Here is a 14,588-nt window from a genome sequence, read left to right on the forward strand (position 1 = left end):
CGGCTAGCAACCCATAACCTACACAATCGATTCAACATGGAGGCATAATTCACACTTAACGCGTATACCTCGCCCCTGACTAAACAAGGGAGACACACAAAGGCATGGAGACAGGCATGGCGAATCAAACTTGACAACTTCAACACAACAGACCTCATCACTCGCTGGACACTTACGAGAGAGCGCAGTGGCCTGGTCCTCTGCCTGTGCTGCCTCCTCAAAATCGCTGTCAGCTGAGATTCACATGGAATAATATATTGAATAAACATTAGTTCTGGAAAAAAAAATTGACATTGCCCACAAAATAAAAACACTCACAATGCCTTATCTTGTATAATAGCCTACACAAACAGACAATCAGTTGTGTCATGATTTCCTGTATAGTAATTCACAGCTGATATTTTCTTGTAATTGGAAGTTAAATACATTCTAAATGTTACTCAAGTAAACACCACAGCTATTGTCAAATTCATTTCAAAACTATTCACAAAACTGTGGATGAGGTGAATAACCTCATATTAACATTACATTAACATTACAGTCATTTAGCAGACGCTTTTATCCAAAGCGACTAACAATAATTGCATTTAACGTAGGAAGAGCCAATGTACTACTACTTGCCAGAACTCACAAGTGCATTTTCTTTCTTAAAACAAACAAGTGACTAAGAGCATAATCTAGTGCTGAAGGCAAAGTGCAAGAATCACAATCTAAAGTACAGTGCAATATAATATAATAAGTGCTTAGGTGGGAGGATTGTTGTAGTACTTCTTGAAGAGATGAGTTTTGAGCCTGCGACGAAAGATGGGCAGCGACTCTGCTGTCCTGACATCAGTGGGCAGCTCATTCCACCACTGCGGGGCCAGGACAGAGAAGAGCCGTGACCGTGTCGATCGACCGCAGGAGCCTTGGAGTGACGGGGCAACCAGTCGCCCTGAGGTAGCAGAGCGTAGTGGTCGGGAGGGGATGTAGGGTTTGACCATGGCCTGGAGGTAGGAGGGGGCTGTTCCTTTCATTGCCCTGTAGGTTAGCGCCAGAGTTTTAAACTGGATGCGAGCCGCTACAGGGAGCCAGTGTAGGGAACGGAGGAGGGAAGTTGTGTGGGAGAATTTGGGGTGGTTGAACACCAGGCGAGCAGCAGCTTTCTGGACAAGTTCCAGAGGTTTAATGGCTGACGCCGGTGCCCCCGCGAGGAGGGAGTTGCAGTAGTCCAGGCGCGAGATGACCAGGGCCTGGATGAGTACCTGCGCCGTTTCATTAGTGAGGAAAGGGCGAATCCTCCTGATGTTGTAGAGCATGAATCTGCAGGAACGTGTGACGGATGTGACATGTGAGGAAAATGACAGTTGGTCATCCAGGGTCACACCCAGATTCCTCGCAGTCCGAGTCGGGGTCACCACTGTGTCTTCAATGGTGATATCATGGTCATATCATTAAATTATTACCTATTGGCTATGTAACAGCAAACTATAGGCCCTATGCCTACTGCACCTCACAGCCATGTTCAAGCTGCTTATATAAATTGGCACACACAGATTATAGGCAATATGCCAGCTATTTCATCATTGAGATTTTTTGATGGTAGAGTACAATAAATCCACTCTATGTTGTGTTGAGATATGTCATTAATATTTTCAGTATAAAAAGTAAATGTATTATTGTTATATTTTAGAACTCAAAAGTGCAACAGTAGTATAATGGTGTAGAGAAAAATAACATCAGTAATTTTCAAACAGTAACAAAGCCTGGGAAAAATCGAATCTAAAGTCAACAAATAAATATCATTCAATGACAAACACTTACCAAACACAGCAGAGGTCTCCAGGACCTCTGCTCTCTCTCTCTCGGCAGCCAGCTGCCCCTCCAGGTACTCCAGGCGCTGATCACGGGCACGTGCACACCTGACGTGGCGGATCAGCGCCTGGAGTACCTCTGTGGCCAGTACATGACCCTCCGAGTGGAGGTACTCCCTTGTCGCCCACGGATTCATTATTTGTAGCTGTAAAAAACACAACAATACATTTAAGGACACGTGAATGAAAAAAGGGAAAACAATAACACAATAAGGAACAAAAATGTACACTGGATCCATGCTTCAGGTAACATTGATTTGCCTGATGCACAACAGCAACACATATGTTTGCCACACGCAGACCACCCTGGGCCTGATAGATGACCACCATGTCTGCTTAGATGCTATACTAATCCTGTCTTCCTCCCTCCTCCCTAGTATCTCTCCCTTTTACTCTAAACAGGTCCTGTGAACACCTCCCTGTCTCCTGTAGCACACCTGGTAACTTGTCCCGGTGAACCTCCCACCCTGTCCTCAGCCAAGGTCCCCCTTAAGACTTGCAGATCAATCTCCTGCTCTCCTCATGCAATTTTTACTCTGTAAATTCAAATATATTACCCTGTATATTGTTCCTTAGCCAATGCCATGTCACCTATTTTTAATTAAAACAAAAATGTATAAAAACACACAATCTTTGGTGACATCTATGTAGCCTACTTTGTAGGTAAACATGTTCTAAACAATTCCGGGTTTTGAATATACAGTAACTGCGTTTGTCGGTTTGTAACTTGGTTGCTAATCTTCAACATAGCGCTGCATTTTACAATGTTAATGTCAATATGTTTTTTTTTTTTTCAAGCGACTAACTTAATGAAAACAACATTGTATGTTGATAGTTTGGTGTTTAGATGTGAAAAGGTAAAATGTGAAAACATTACAGCCAATAGCAAGGGCGTAGGTTTGGTTTCAACATTGGTAGGGACCATATAACAGGGTAGCTGCATACACATTTTTTGCTGGGGACGAGAGGTTAAACCTCTTAAATATGCATATACTTATGAAATTGAATAATACTAATACAATGTTCTTAGTGTATCACATCCTGCCTGCTGCTGCTGCTGCTGCGTCCCTCCACTCTCTCTTGGTTGCTGCTGTGTCCCTCCACTCTCTCTCTCTCTCTTGGTTGCTGCTGTGTCCCTCCACTCTCTCTCTCGACTGCTGCTGTGTATTATATATAAAAATGATTTGATCAAAATTGAGATTTTCATTGGATTTTTACACTGACATTCAACTCATAAATTGATATATCTGTCCATTAGGGGAGTCACAAAATACCAGACATTTAGTAGGCAATACTAATTGAGAAATTCCACAATCCTGGATACCCAATTCGATACCATAGTTGGAAAAAATAAATCCCATGTACTTCAACATACACTACTTTATTTAAAACACCCTCCGGCCAATATAGTGAGAGCAAAATTATGAGATTCCAGTTAGTAAGTATATGTTAGCTAATAACTGTAAGAAAACAGGAGTCTGAGTCCTCATAAAAGTAACGTTAACGGCTCTCACGGGCTGGCTAACCTCTAGATAACGTTACCTTATGAGTATTCAGTTTCCCCTATAATTCTAACAAGAACCCCAGTCAGGCTAAAACAATGTATTTATTTTTAAATCAAAACTTACGACTTTAATATCACTGGCGTTTTTTAGCATAAGTTGATGGGAATTTAAAATTAGAAAATTAGCATCCCGTCTAGCACAGACTGGGTTTGACAAAGCTATAGCTAGCTAATAGCCCATCGGCTAGTATGCTGACACCAAGCCCCCAGGAATCGAAATCTAAAGTGAAGGCCTATTGAACCGCGCCATCTTGGCTAGATTTGTAGTCACTTGGCTATTTCCGGTTACTTTTGACTTGCGCAGTTGAGCTTCTCTGGCCGACGCGCGTCCACGCACGTTCCCGGCTCTCCCCGCTTTGATTTAGCAATGAAAACCGGCTTGCATATTAACCTGTTTTTGTCAAATATATCAATTGGAGAAATTATTTTTTGATCCTGGCATCTTAGTTTTAACAGGTTAAATATAATTGAACATGTTTTGTTTGCTAGTAGATGGTATTCATTCCGTTCGCGATAACGTTATTGCAGCCAGGCTAAATTCCTCCAGGGAGTCAGTGACAGGCGAGTTGAAGAGCTTCACTCCCCGCCAGCAGGAGCTCTGGCCGCGGCTACCGCATCTCGGAAAACCCGCTGAGTTCATGGCTGCTATTTCACACTCGCCCTTGATCAATCCCAATACCGATCCATGGTAATAATGAATCAATCGTTCAGATCAGATCGGCAGTGCTGCATGCATGTTACAACATCATTGTTAGCTTTATTAACATAACCATAGCCTACATTTATCTCTCTAACGTTAGGCTATTGGGATTGATCAAGGGCGAGTGTGAAATAGCAGCCAGGAACTCAGCGGGTTATCCAAGATGCGGTAGCCGCGGCCAATGCTCCTGCTGGCGGGGAGTGAAGCTCTTCAACTCGCCTGTCACTGACTCCCTGGAGGAATTTAGCCTGGCTGCAATAACGTTATCGCGAACGGAATGAATACCATCTACTAGCAAACAAAACATGTTAAATTATATTTAACCTGTTAAAACTAAGATGCCAGGATCAAAAAATAATTTCTCCAATTGATATATTTGACAAAAACAGGTTAATATGCAAGCCGGTTTTCATTGCTAAATCAAAGCGGGGAGAGCCGGGAACGCGCGTCTACATTTCAGAGAAATGTGAACTTTTTCGTGGACGCGCGTCGGCCAGAGAAGCTCAACTGCGCAAGTCAAAAGTAACCGGAAGGCCAGAAAAGCTCAACTGCGCAAGTCAAAAGTAACCGGAAATAGTCAAATGACTACAAATTTTGCCAAGATGGCGCGGTTCAATAGGGCTTCATTGTTGATAGCGGCCAGTGAATGGAGTGGCTGTATCCAGTTTATATAATACATCCATGGCTGACACTAACGGTCGTTACTTGTGAGGACGCCGTGATGTCCCACTCAATTAAATCTCTGGTGGGCAGCTAATGTATAATAATGTAATGGCTGCTGCTATCCTAATGTTACAGGATAATAGAAGCCATCTTAACAGTTCGCTAGCTAGCCAGCTTATATCAGCAGTTGATAATTTGCCACAATGGAAAGACAAGTGATGTTAGTTTAGGTAACATTAGCTAGCACCAACCTAGCTGGTTTTCATGTTGCTAATGCCTAAGGTTAGCTACTTAGTTTACCAGTAACTAGCTAACCTAGCTAACGCTAACATTACTTACAGTTGCGGAGAAAAAGCTCCTGATATCCCTCATCCTCTTCAGAGGGGGAGGTGACATTGTGGTGGATGTACCTGAACGGCTGTCAGAATCATAGCTGTCAGCGGTCTGTAAGGCTGTTGGTCTTCAGATCCAGCGAAAATGCAACAATCTATCTCAGCCAAATGAGCCAATATATAAAAAACATACTGGGATGGCACATTCACGGTGGAGGAAAGGGGTAGGCTAACGGCCTAATGTAACTCCGAACATAATGCAAACTAACTCACTCAAAATGGTACGGCCAATTCTATCCTTCCAAACTATGGGAAGGCCATCTAAATGATCTAATATAACTGCACTCCAAAGATAATGCGAGCAAGGTTGCTTAAAAGTTGGTAGGGACAATTTGGGCCTCCCAAAATGTTGGTAGGGACATGTCCCGACCGTCCATACGCAAACCTACGCCCTTGGCCAATAGCCTAACCACGAGCCTAGCCTACTGTTAGGGGCCTACCTTTTTGACGACAAATGACAAATTGAATTAATTCGATGGAAATGCCATCACCAAATAATGCACGTGGTTTAACGCAGGCCACTATGGTCTAATCAAAACCATGAATTTGTTCATGCGAATTATAAATAGTGCAAGCATATGATACATGCAGTCATAGCACGTGTTATAAACGTAGGCTATCCAAACCATTAGCCTAATTTGTCAACGCCAATTACAAATGCGTGATAGCATATGATAAACGCAGTAGCCTAATTATCACGAACACCCTCTTCATAAATAGGCCTACTACAATTTACTCTTAATCACTCACGTTGAACATCTCCAATTTTTGAGCCAGCTGGATGACCTCTGGCTCATTGATAGTTGGCAGCCATGATCTCATGTGATCTCTGATAATGATCATGTGTCGGTCGCCTCTTTTAAGACCGATGGAGCCGCCTCCCGTTGGAGCCGTTTTTTCCAAGTGTGTATCTCTGCAGGCCAAGTGTGTATCTCTGCAGGCCCGGAGACTTCGAGGGGGCGGGTCAACTGTCAATCCATTTTTACTTTGGCCAATCACAGGCTGACAATCGTCTTGTCAATCAAAAACTCATTTCGCCTGAAACGGTTGTCAATCACTTTTTATTTGGCGAATCGCCTTTCTCTAAGGGCGTGCTAGAAATGACGCTATAGCTAGTTCGCTAGCTATTTACATTTGCTAGTTACGTAGCTAGCTAAGATAATTAATAACGTAGCTAGCTATCTACATTGACTTCGTTTGCTATAGTTAGCTTGCTAGTTACGTAGGCCTAATGCAATTTGTTATGGAGTTAGATTTACTGGATTACATGACTGTGTGAGAGAGATTATATTTTTAATGCAAATCATATATCTTGAAAGACTTAATAAATCATGATGATAAAAGCCTAGACTCCCCTTGGTATTCTCTTAGTAGGCTTATGATCAATGTAATGGAGGCTTGTGGGTAGAGGCTAGCAATGGCTTCACTAGCCCAGTAGTCCAGGCATTATGAGACAAAGGGGGTCAATATGGAAAAAATTGCAACAGAAATTATTTCAACTGTTTTAGTGTCATAAATATGTTCTTTATAACATATCAAAAGTCCCCCAAAATCCCAGTGGTGGAAAGTAATGAAAAATGCAGATAAAGTATACCAATTTCCAATTTTTGCCTATGTAAAAGAAAAAGGTTTATGCATGTTTTCTTGTCTGATGTCCACACAACACTGTCCCCAATCAACCAGAAACTATATAGGATGCGTCACAGTGCATATACAGAAATATATTTTTAATTCTATTGGCATTTGGTGAAGAGAAAAGGGGTGAATGTCACACATATTGCAACAGAAAATCTGACGTGTGTATTAATCAAATAGCTCAAGGCTCAGACTGTCCTCTCCAGGGTTCTACTGTTCTCTACAGGGTTGTAGACTGTTCTCCAGGGTTCTACTGTTCTCTACAGGGCTGTAGACTGTTCTCCAGGGTTCTACTGTTCTCTACAGGGCTGTAGACTGTTCTCCAGGGTTCTACTGTTCTCTACAGGGCTGTAGACTGTTCTCCAGGGTTCTACTGTTCTCTACAGGGCTGTAGACTGTTCTCCAGGGTTCTACTGTTCTCTACAGGGCTGTAGACTGTTCTCCAGGGTTGTAGACTGTTCTCCAGGGTTGTAGACTGTCCTCTCCAGGGTTCTAGACTCTTGAGCTATTTGATTAATACACGTCAGATTTTCTGTTGCAATATGTGTGACATTCACCCCTTTTCTCTTCACCAAATGCCAATAGAATTAAAAATATATTTCTGTATATGCACTGTGATGATCTCCGGCCTGCAGAGATACACACTTGCAATGAATCGGTATGGGATTCATTTGCATAATATCCTCCCATATCCGTGACGTATCTGGTATATATATGCTCCGGCCCGCCTCCTCACTTCCCTTTCCGCGTTACTCTGTGTCTAAGGTGCTCGGTCCTTCTTCTGAAGCTAAGGCTGTGAATCCGGCGACTAGCATCACTACAATTAGGCATCCGACGCCCAAACCCTGACCTCTGAACAGAAAGATGGCCTCCGTGTCCGAGCTCGCCTGTATTTACTCCGCTCTGATCCTCCACGACGATGAAGTCACCGTGACCGTGAGTCCCCCGTTTGAACACACAAAATGGCGCCCTGGCGCCGGCCACGATTCCCCTGCTCGCTGGCCACATGTGACCGGTTACTAGTCAAATCTATTACTATTACTACTACTATACTAATAATAATCTGTTACTACTTGTGAACGAATGCGAGTGAGCACCGTAGCCGAGTGACCGGTCAGCCGGTAACCGGGGTGGAGAAGCTCGACGGTGGCCGGAGAGGCTCCTGTCAAAAACACATCACGTTAACGTTAGCTAGGCTAGGCTAGGCTAGCACCAGCCAAGCTGCTGACCAAGCAGGCAAGCCCCGGGGACAAAGGGTACTTTGTTAAAATGACAACCAATTGTGTATAATGTAGTATTACAGTGAGCCTTGTAACAGCCATGCATCCATCACGTGTTCGTGTTCACTGGTTGAACCAGGCTAGCTAGCCTAGCTAACGTGAGCAAGCTAGCGGGGTCACACTAGCAATAAACAGACGATCCTAAGAACAGTAACTTGGACTGCTTGTGGAAGTTAATGGTAATAATTCTGCGGCTTTTGTAGTTAGTATTGAGCAAGTTGGAGGCTATGTGTCTGAGCGCTGGTGTCTGTGTTTGCAGGAGGACAAGCTGAACGCCCTGATCAAGGCTGCCGGTGTGACAGTGGAGCCTTTCTGGCCCAGCTTGTTCGCCAAGGTGAGTTAATGGTCGGATGCTGCATCAGACCAGTGAAGTGACAGGACAGCCCTCTCCCACACTAGAACACGGGTTCACACTGGTAAAGGGGGCACCGAATGCTTTGTCACACCCACCCAGCCCTCCACCTATCCATGGGGACATGGTGTATCCACTCAACCACCACTGATGAATGAACTTTCTGCAGATTAGCGAGCGCCATCCACATTTCCTGCTCTGATACTGTCAAAATGACAGCACGTTTAGTTTGTCTGAGAGAACTTGTGTGTTCTTCGAGGATGAACACAAAGTTTAAAATGTATTTGCGTTTTGGTCCACTCTCAAACAGACGGCACAGAATTTGGTAGTGTAGAAGGATTACACTGACGGCATTAAAAGAATTTAAGCATCTGAGTAGCTGTTTACAAACAACGTACAGGCAATGTAGTTGATATTTACAGACACCATACAGCAACGCAATAAAACAAGAGAAGGGAACCCTGTCAAGTGTAGCGTCAACTACAGAGAGAGTAGCCAGCGTTTGATGGGACTTCTGTTGTAAGAGCTGTAAGATGTACCACCGTCATCAGTCCAAGTGTATATTTGGATAACTGGTGGTGGAGTTTGTTGCCGATGCTTGTCTGCCGTCTAGACAGTCATGGCGTGGATCTAACCCCCCCCCCCCTGCTGCTTTGTCCCCGTCCTGCGTGTCCCCAGGCCCTGGCCAGCGTGGACATCGGCAGTCTCATCAGCAGCGTCGGAGCGGGAGGCGGAGCCCCTGTTGCTGCCGTTTCTGCTGGCGGAGCCGCGCCCGCCGCAGCTGCCCCAGGTAATACACAGAGCCGAGCCCAGGGTTAACATGTAATGGGTCTGGTCACTACTAGCCATGTAATATACTGGTCCCACAGCACTGGGTTACCATGTACTGTGCCTGGTCAGTAGCCAGGTAATACACCTAGCCCGCTAGGTTATAATTGACAGTTTGGTCACTAGCCATGTAATGCACTGACCCCCCCTGGGTATATTATAGACCAGGTCAGGTCACTAGCCAGGCACCGAAGCACTAGGCTGTAGTCCATTGTTTTCCAGGTAATAACCCTGTGTCCAGGGTGCTAGGCTGTTATTGAAACAGGTTTCCTACACCGACTGGGGGACTACGGTAATATACAGCACCAGAGCGCTGGGCCGATTGGGCCTCACGATGTGTTCGGTACTGCTGGTTAGAAACGCTAGTCCCGTGTTGGAACTCCGGGCATGATCCTGATTGGTTAAAGTCAGATAGTCTTGCAGTGCGTTGATACTAGCCCTCCTCATCCCTCTTTACTTACCCTCATCCCTCGTTTTTGTCTCGCAGCCAAGGAGGAGAAGAAAGAAGAAGAGAAGAAGGATGAGTCCGCCGAGGAGTCCGACGATGACATGGGCTTCGGTCTTTTCGACTAAACAAGTTTTTGTAACAAACGAAAATAAAGAAAATGACCAGAGAGTTTGGTATTGTCATTGTGGGGAGAGGGGGACATGGGTTCTACGCCAGGCTAGTCTTGTGAAATACCCCCCAGGAGTGTCTTCTGCCCAACTGAGGAAGCCTGGCTTCTGGAAAACCTGGAAGCTCTTCAAATATGGAACATGGACTGAAGTAAAAAATATCTTTCCGGGTTTTACTTTGTGCAGAAGTCAGGCTTCCTCAGTGAGCCAGCTTTGAGAAATACCCCCCAGGACCCCCTGCTGGGCTGTAGTCAGGCTTCCTCAGTGAGCCAGCTTTGAGAAATACCCCCCAGGACCCCCTGCTGGGCTGTAGTCAGGCTTCCTCAGTGAGCCAGCTTTGAGAAATACCCCCCAGGACCCCCTGCTGGGCTGTAGATGTCATCTTGCTGTGGTGTTGGTTACATAAGACAGATGGAACAAGATTGTGTTTGTAGGTGACGCTAATATGACAGGGTCTTTAGCTTGTCACTGTAATTTGAGCCAAGCCCCGTAAGAAGACAAACGTCAACCTGTTGGTGGAACGGAATAGTGTGCAACAGACCCAACAATACTGTGTAACAGCCACAGACGACCAGCACAACGACGATAACATTTTTATTAGTTTAAGGAACTGTACAGGTTATTCTTCCTGAGAATAATTTATACCCAAAAGGCCAAGCGGGTTGGTGGGAGATTGTACAAGAGGGTGGGGACACTAAACAGCGCCCTGGGTAGTTCACCTGAGCTGGGACAAGCAGACACAGCCCTGGTTCGTTCATATGAGCTGTTCATATTGTTCTGTATCCATTATACCAATCCTACCTCAGTATGAAATCAAAAATACATATGTTGACTATTTTGGTAGATTAGCTGGAAGTAATTGTTCCTGCTCTGATGGTCGTCCTGTCTAAAGCCAGGTTCTAGTTTGGCACATCCTGCCTGTTCACTTCCTCTGAGAAACAAGTCCCTACCTCTGTTACAATGAGATACACATCCCCAGAAAAGCAGAATGCTTAAAAATATATTTTTTCTTTGTATATTTACTATTAGTTAACTTAAAAAGTGGCATGTGACATTTTGTGTTTGATAAAAAGAATAGATAGAATTATTTCTTTTTTTTTTTAAACCTTTTTTTGTAATTCACTTGTGTCAAGAGGTGCCTGAGTCTATATGTCAGAAGAAAGAAAGAACGAAAAGAGTAAATTGAGAGTCAATCTCTAATCCTAGTCCAGAGTTGGGATTATACAGTGAGATGGTGAGACTGGGTGAGAGGAACCCCAGCAGAGTCAGCGTCTCTGTCAGACAGAACCCTTCAGGTGATGGTTGATTCTCCCGGGACTACGTTCCGGATTATTAGCCCCTCCTGGAAGATGCGGATGTGAGTGAAAACACTTCTCTGGATTAATAAAAAAAAATAAAAAAAAGATTGGCACAAACAAGATGCAGCGCGAGATAAAATAAAGAGTCAGTCGCTGTGTCTGTTCTGTCTGTAGTCAGCCAGGGCTGAAGCTCCGCCCCACATCAGTCTGGAGGAGAGAGGCAGGGGGTGGAGGGATTGAGAGAGGGATGAGGAGGTGGAGAAGGGAGGGAGCTAAGTGATGATCAGGTGACAGGTCCCTGTTGTTTTATCATTGTCTTAGACAGAGTGGCTAGTAGTCTGTCTGTCTGGACTTGGGAGACGTTAAGTGATTTGTAAAGTTGCCTCCAACTTCATCTCAGTAACAGACCCCACCTCCCTCCCTCTTTCTCTCCCTGTGATTCGCCAACCCGAGAAGAGGGTCTCTGTGGTGGGCGGGGCTAGTGTGGCGGGCGTGTCTGGGCGATCATCTTGAGGCGGGCCTGGTCGATGACGTCCAGCAGGTTCTTGGCGTCGACGGCGAGCGCGTGGGCGGCGGTCAGCATCTGCTTCTTGTAGTCCTGCTGTAAGGAGGTCAGGACGTACTGCTGGGCCAGCTTCATCTTACTGATCAGCTCCGCCAGGTCAGAGTTCAACAGCTTCTGGGCCATCTCGATCTGGAGGAGGAGAAGAGTTAAAACGTCTGGGTTGCTTCAGGAGTTCATGTCTATCTCTAAAGATACGTGGTCTTTTTGATTATCTCTGTGAATACATGGTCGTCTCGTGACTATCTCTGTGTGTGAATACATGGTCGTCTCGTGACTATCTCTGTGTGTGAATACATGGTCGTCTCGTGACTATCTCTATGTGTGAATACATGGTCGTCTCTTGACTATCTCTATGTGTGAATACATGGTCGTCTCTTGACTATCTCTATGTGTGAATACATGGTCGTCTCTTGACTATCTCTATGTGTGAATACATGGTCGTCTCTTGACTATCTCTATGTGTGAATACATGGTCGTCTCTTGACTATCTCTATGTGTGAATACATGGTCGTCTCTTGACTATCTCTATGTGTGAATACATGGTCTTCTCTTGACTATCTCTATGTGTGAATACATGGTCTTCTCTTGACTATCTCTGTGTGTGAATACATGGTCGTCTCTTGACTATCTCTCTGTGTGAATACATGGTCGTCTCTTGACTATATGTGTGAATACATGGTCGTCTCGTGACTATCTCTGTGTGAATACATGGTCGTCTCGTGACTATCTCTATGTGTGAATACATGGTCGTCTCTTGACTATCTCTGTGTGAATACATGGTCGTCTCGTGACTATCTCTATGTGTGAATACATGGTCGTCTCTTGACTATCTCTATGTGTGAATACATGGTCGTCTCGTGACTATCTCTATGTGTGAATACATGGTCGTCTCTTGACTATCTCTATGTGTGAATACATGGTCGTCTCGTGACTATCTCTATGTGTGAATACATGGTCGTCTCTTGACTATCTCTGTGTGTGAATACATGGTCGTCTCGTGACTATCTCTATGTGTGAATACATGGTCGTCTCTTGACTATCTCTATGTGTGAATACATGGTCGTCTCTTGACTATCTCTCTGTGTGAATACATGCTCGTCTCTTGACTATCTCTATGTGAATACATGGTCGTCTCGTGACTATCTATGTGTGTGAATACATGGTCGTCTCTTGACTATCTCTGTGTGAATACATGGTCGTCTCTTGACTATCTCTGTGAATACATGGTCGTCTCGTGACTATCTCTATGTGTGAATACATGGTCGTCTCTTGACTATCTCTATGTGTGAATACATGGTCGTCTCTTGACTATCTCTGTGAATACATGGTCGTCTCGTGACTATCTCTATGTGTGAATACATGGTCGTCTCTTGACTATCTCTGTGTGAATACATGGTCGTCTCTTGACTATCTCTGTGTGAATACATGGTCGTCTCGTGACTATCTCTATGTGTGAATACATGGTCGTCTCTTGACTATCTCTGTGTGAATACATGGTCGTCTCTTGACTATCTCTGTGTGAATACATGGTCGTCTCGTGACTATCTCTATGTGTGAATGCATGGTCGTCTCTTGACTATCTCTGTGTGAATACATGGTCGTCTCGTGACTATCTCTGTGTGTGAATATGTGGTCGTCTCTTGACTATCTCTATGTGTGAATACATGGTCGTCTCTTGACTATCTCTGTGTGTGAATACATGGTCGTCTCTTGACTATCTCTATGTGTGAATACATGGTCGTCTCTTGACTATCTCTGTGTGTGAATACATGGTCGTCTCTTGACTATCTCTATGTGTGAATATGTGGTCGTCTCTTGACTATCTCTATGTGTGAATACATGGTCGTCTCTTGACTATCCATCTCCATGAATACATGGTCGTCTCTTGACTACTTATCTCCATGAATACATGGGCATGTGTGTGTATGTGTGTGTGTGTGTGTGTGTGTGTGTGTGTGTACCTCTCGATGTGTACTGGCTGGCAACACTGGGATAGTCTCATCTACTGTAGCGAGCAGCGTCCTCAGGGCCAGACCCACCTCCTGGAGACAGAGAGAGAGAGAGAGGGAGGGAGGGAGGGGGGGAGACAAACATTCTTTCAATCATCACGGATCAGTCCCTCTTTTCTCCCCTCCCTCCTCCTCTCCTCCCTCCTCTCACCTCCTCTCCTCCCCTCCCTCCTCCTCTCCTCCCTCCTCTCACCTTCACCATGGGGACATACTCCTCTGGAGGGGCCGGCTGGATCTTACTGGACATCTCGATCACGGCCTTGACCAATCCCGTCACGTTCTCGTACACCTTGTCGTTGGAGCGGTCCAGGTTAGCCGTGGGCAGCGGGCTGATCTCCTGGGGCTGGATCTGGACCAATCAGGGAGGACATACACCGCTGGGTTCATGGACAACAACCAATCGTCAACAGACTGACCAAGCTGGACAATAGTTGTGTTGTTCTCTGTATTTTATATGTCCTTGTGTCTTTCAATGTGAAACTTTGCTGCCTTCTTGGCCAGGTCAGTATTGTAAAAGAGATTTTATCTCAATGCTTTTTATCTGGTTAAATAAAGGTTAAATAAAAGCTGAGGACGCCTCATCTCATACTCACACTCACCACTAGGGGGCAGGATGGAGGGAGGTGCCTGACAGAGCCTCTAGATGGCAGTAGAGGATAAAGCGTCTACAGATACAGAATGCACAGTGGCCACTAGAGGGCAGCAGCTGCTAGTGAGGGATCGTGTGATGGATGGATAGATTTTTTTTCAGACAAGAAACAATAAGGGGTAGGCATGTTTTTTTCAGACCAGATTTCTTTTTTTCTCCAATATTCATGAGCTTTGACGGGTATG

The 14,588-nt window shown here is 44.9% G+C and overlaps 2 protein-coding genes across 2 annotated transcripts in view; one reads left to right on the top strand and one right to left on the bottom strand.

Annotated features, from left to right (window-relative positions):
• The first annotated feature begins 7,559 nt into the window (after window positions 1-7,559).
• rplp1 (ribosomal protein lateral stalk subunit P1) lies at window positions 7,560-9,881 on the top strand. The gene is made up of 4 exons (XM_084461110.1): window positions 7,560-7,743; window positions 8,347-8,421; window positions 9,118-9,229; window positions 9,755-9,881. The coding sequence occupies exons 1-4, from the start codon at window positions 7,672-7,674 to the stop codon at window positions 9,838-9,840; spliced, it is 345 nt and encodes a 114-aa protein (XP_084317236.1). The 5' UTR covers window positions 7,560-7,671; the 3' UTR covers window positions 9,841-9,881.
• A 662-nt stretch (window positions 9,882-10,543) lies between these two features.
• LOC311327999 (focal adhesion kinase 1-like) overlaps window positions 10,544-14,588 on the bottom strand; it is a 58,067-nt gene continuing 54,022 nt past the window's right edge. The window contains exons 20-22 of the mRNA XM_084461111.1: window positions 13,948-14,103; window positions 13,707-13,787; window positions 10,544-11,874 (exon numbers count right to left, since the gene is read on the bottom strand). Coding sequence (XP_084317237.1) covers window positions 11,659-11,874; window positions 13,707-13,787; window positions 13,948-14,103 — 453 coding nt within the window. The 3' untranslated portion in view covers window positions 10,544-11,658. The remainder of the gene's footprint in view (window positions 11,875-13,706; window positions 13,788-13,947; window positions 14,104-14,588) is intronic.

This window comes from Borostomias antarcticus (assembly GCF_949987555.1).
Source record: "Borostomias antarcticus genome assembly, chromosome: 36".
Classification (NCBI taxonomy): domain Eukaryota; kingdom Metazoa; phylum Chordata; class Actinopteri; order Stomiiformes; family Stomiidae; genus Borostomias; species Borostomias antarcticus.

Excerpts from the sequence above, each read along its gene's own strand:
- rplp1 (XM_084461110.1), top strand. The coding sequence starts at position 7,672 with ATGGCCTCCGTGTCCGAGCTCGCCTGTATTTACTCCGCTCTGATCCTC. Across the intron at positions 8,422-9,117 it reads GGCCCAGCTTGTTCGCCAAG|GCCCTGGCCAGCGTGGACAT; the intron begins GTGAGTTAATGG and ends GCGTGTCCCCAG. Across the intron at positions 9,230-9,754 it reads GCCCGCCGCAGCTGCCCCAG|CCAAGGAGGAGAAGAAAGAA; the intron begins GTAATACACAGA and ends TTTGTCTCGCAG.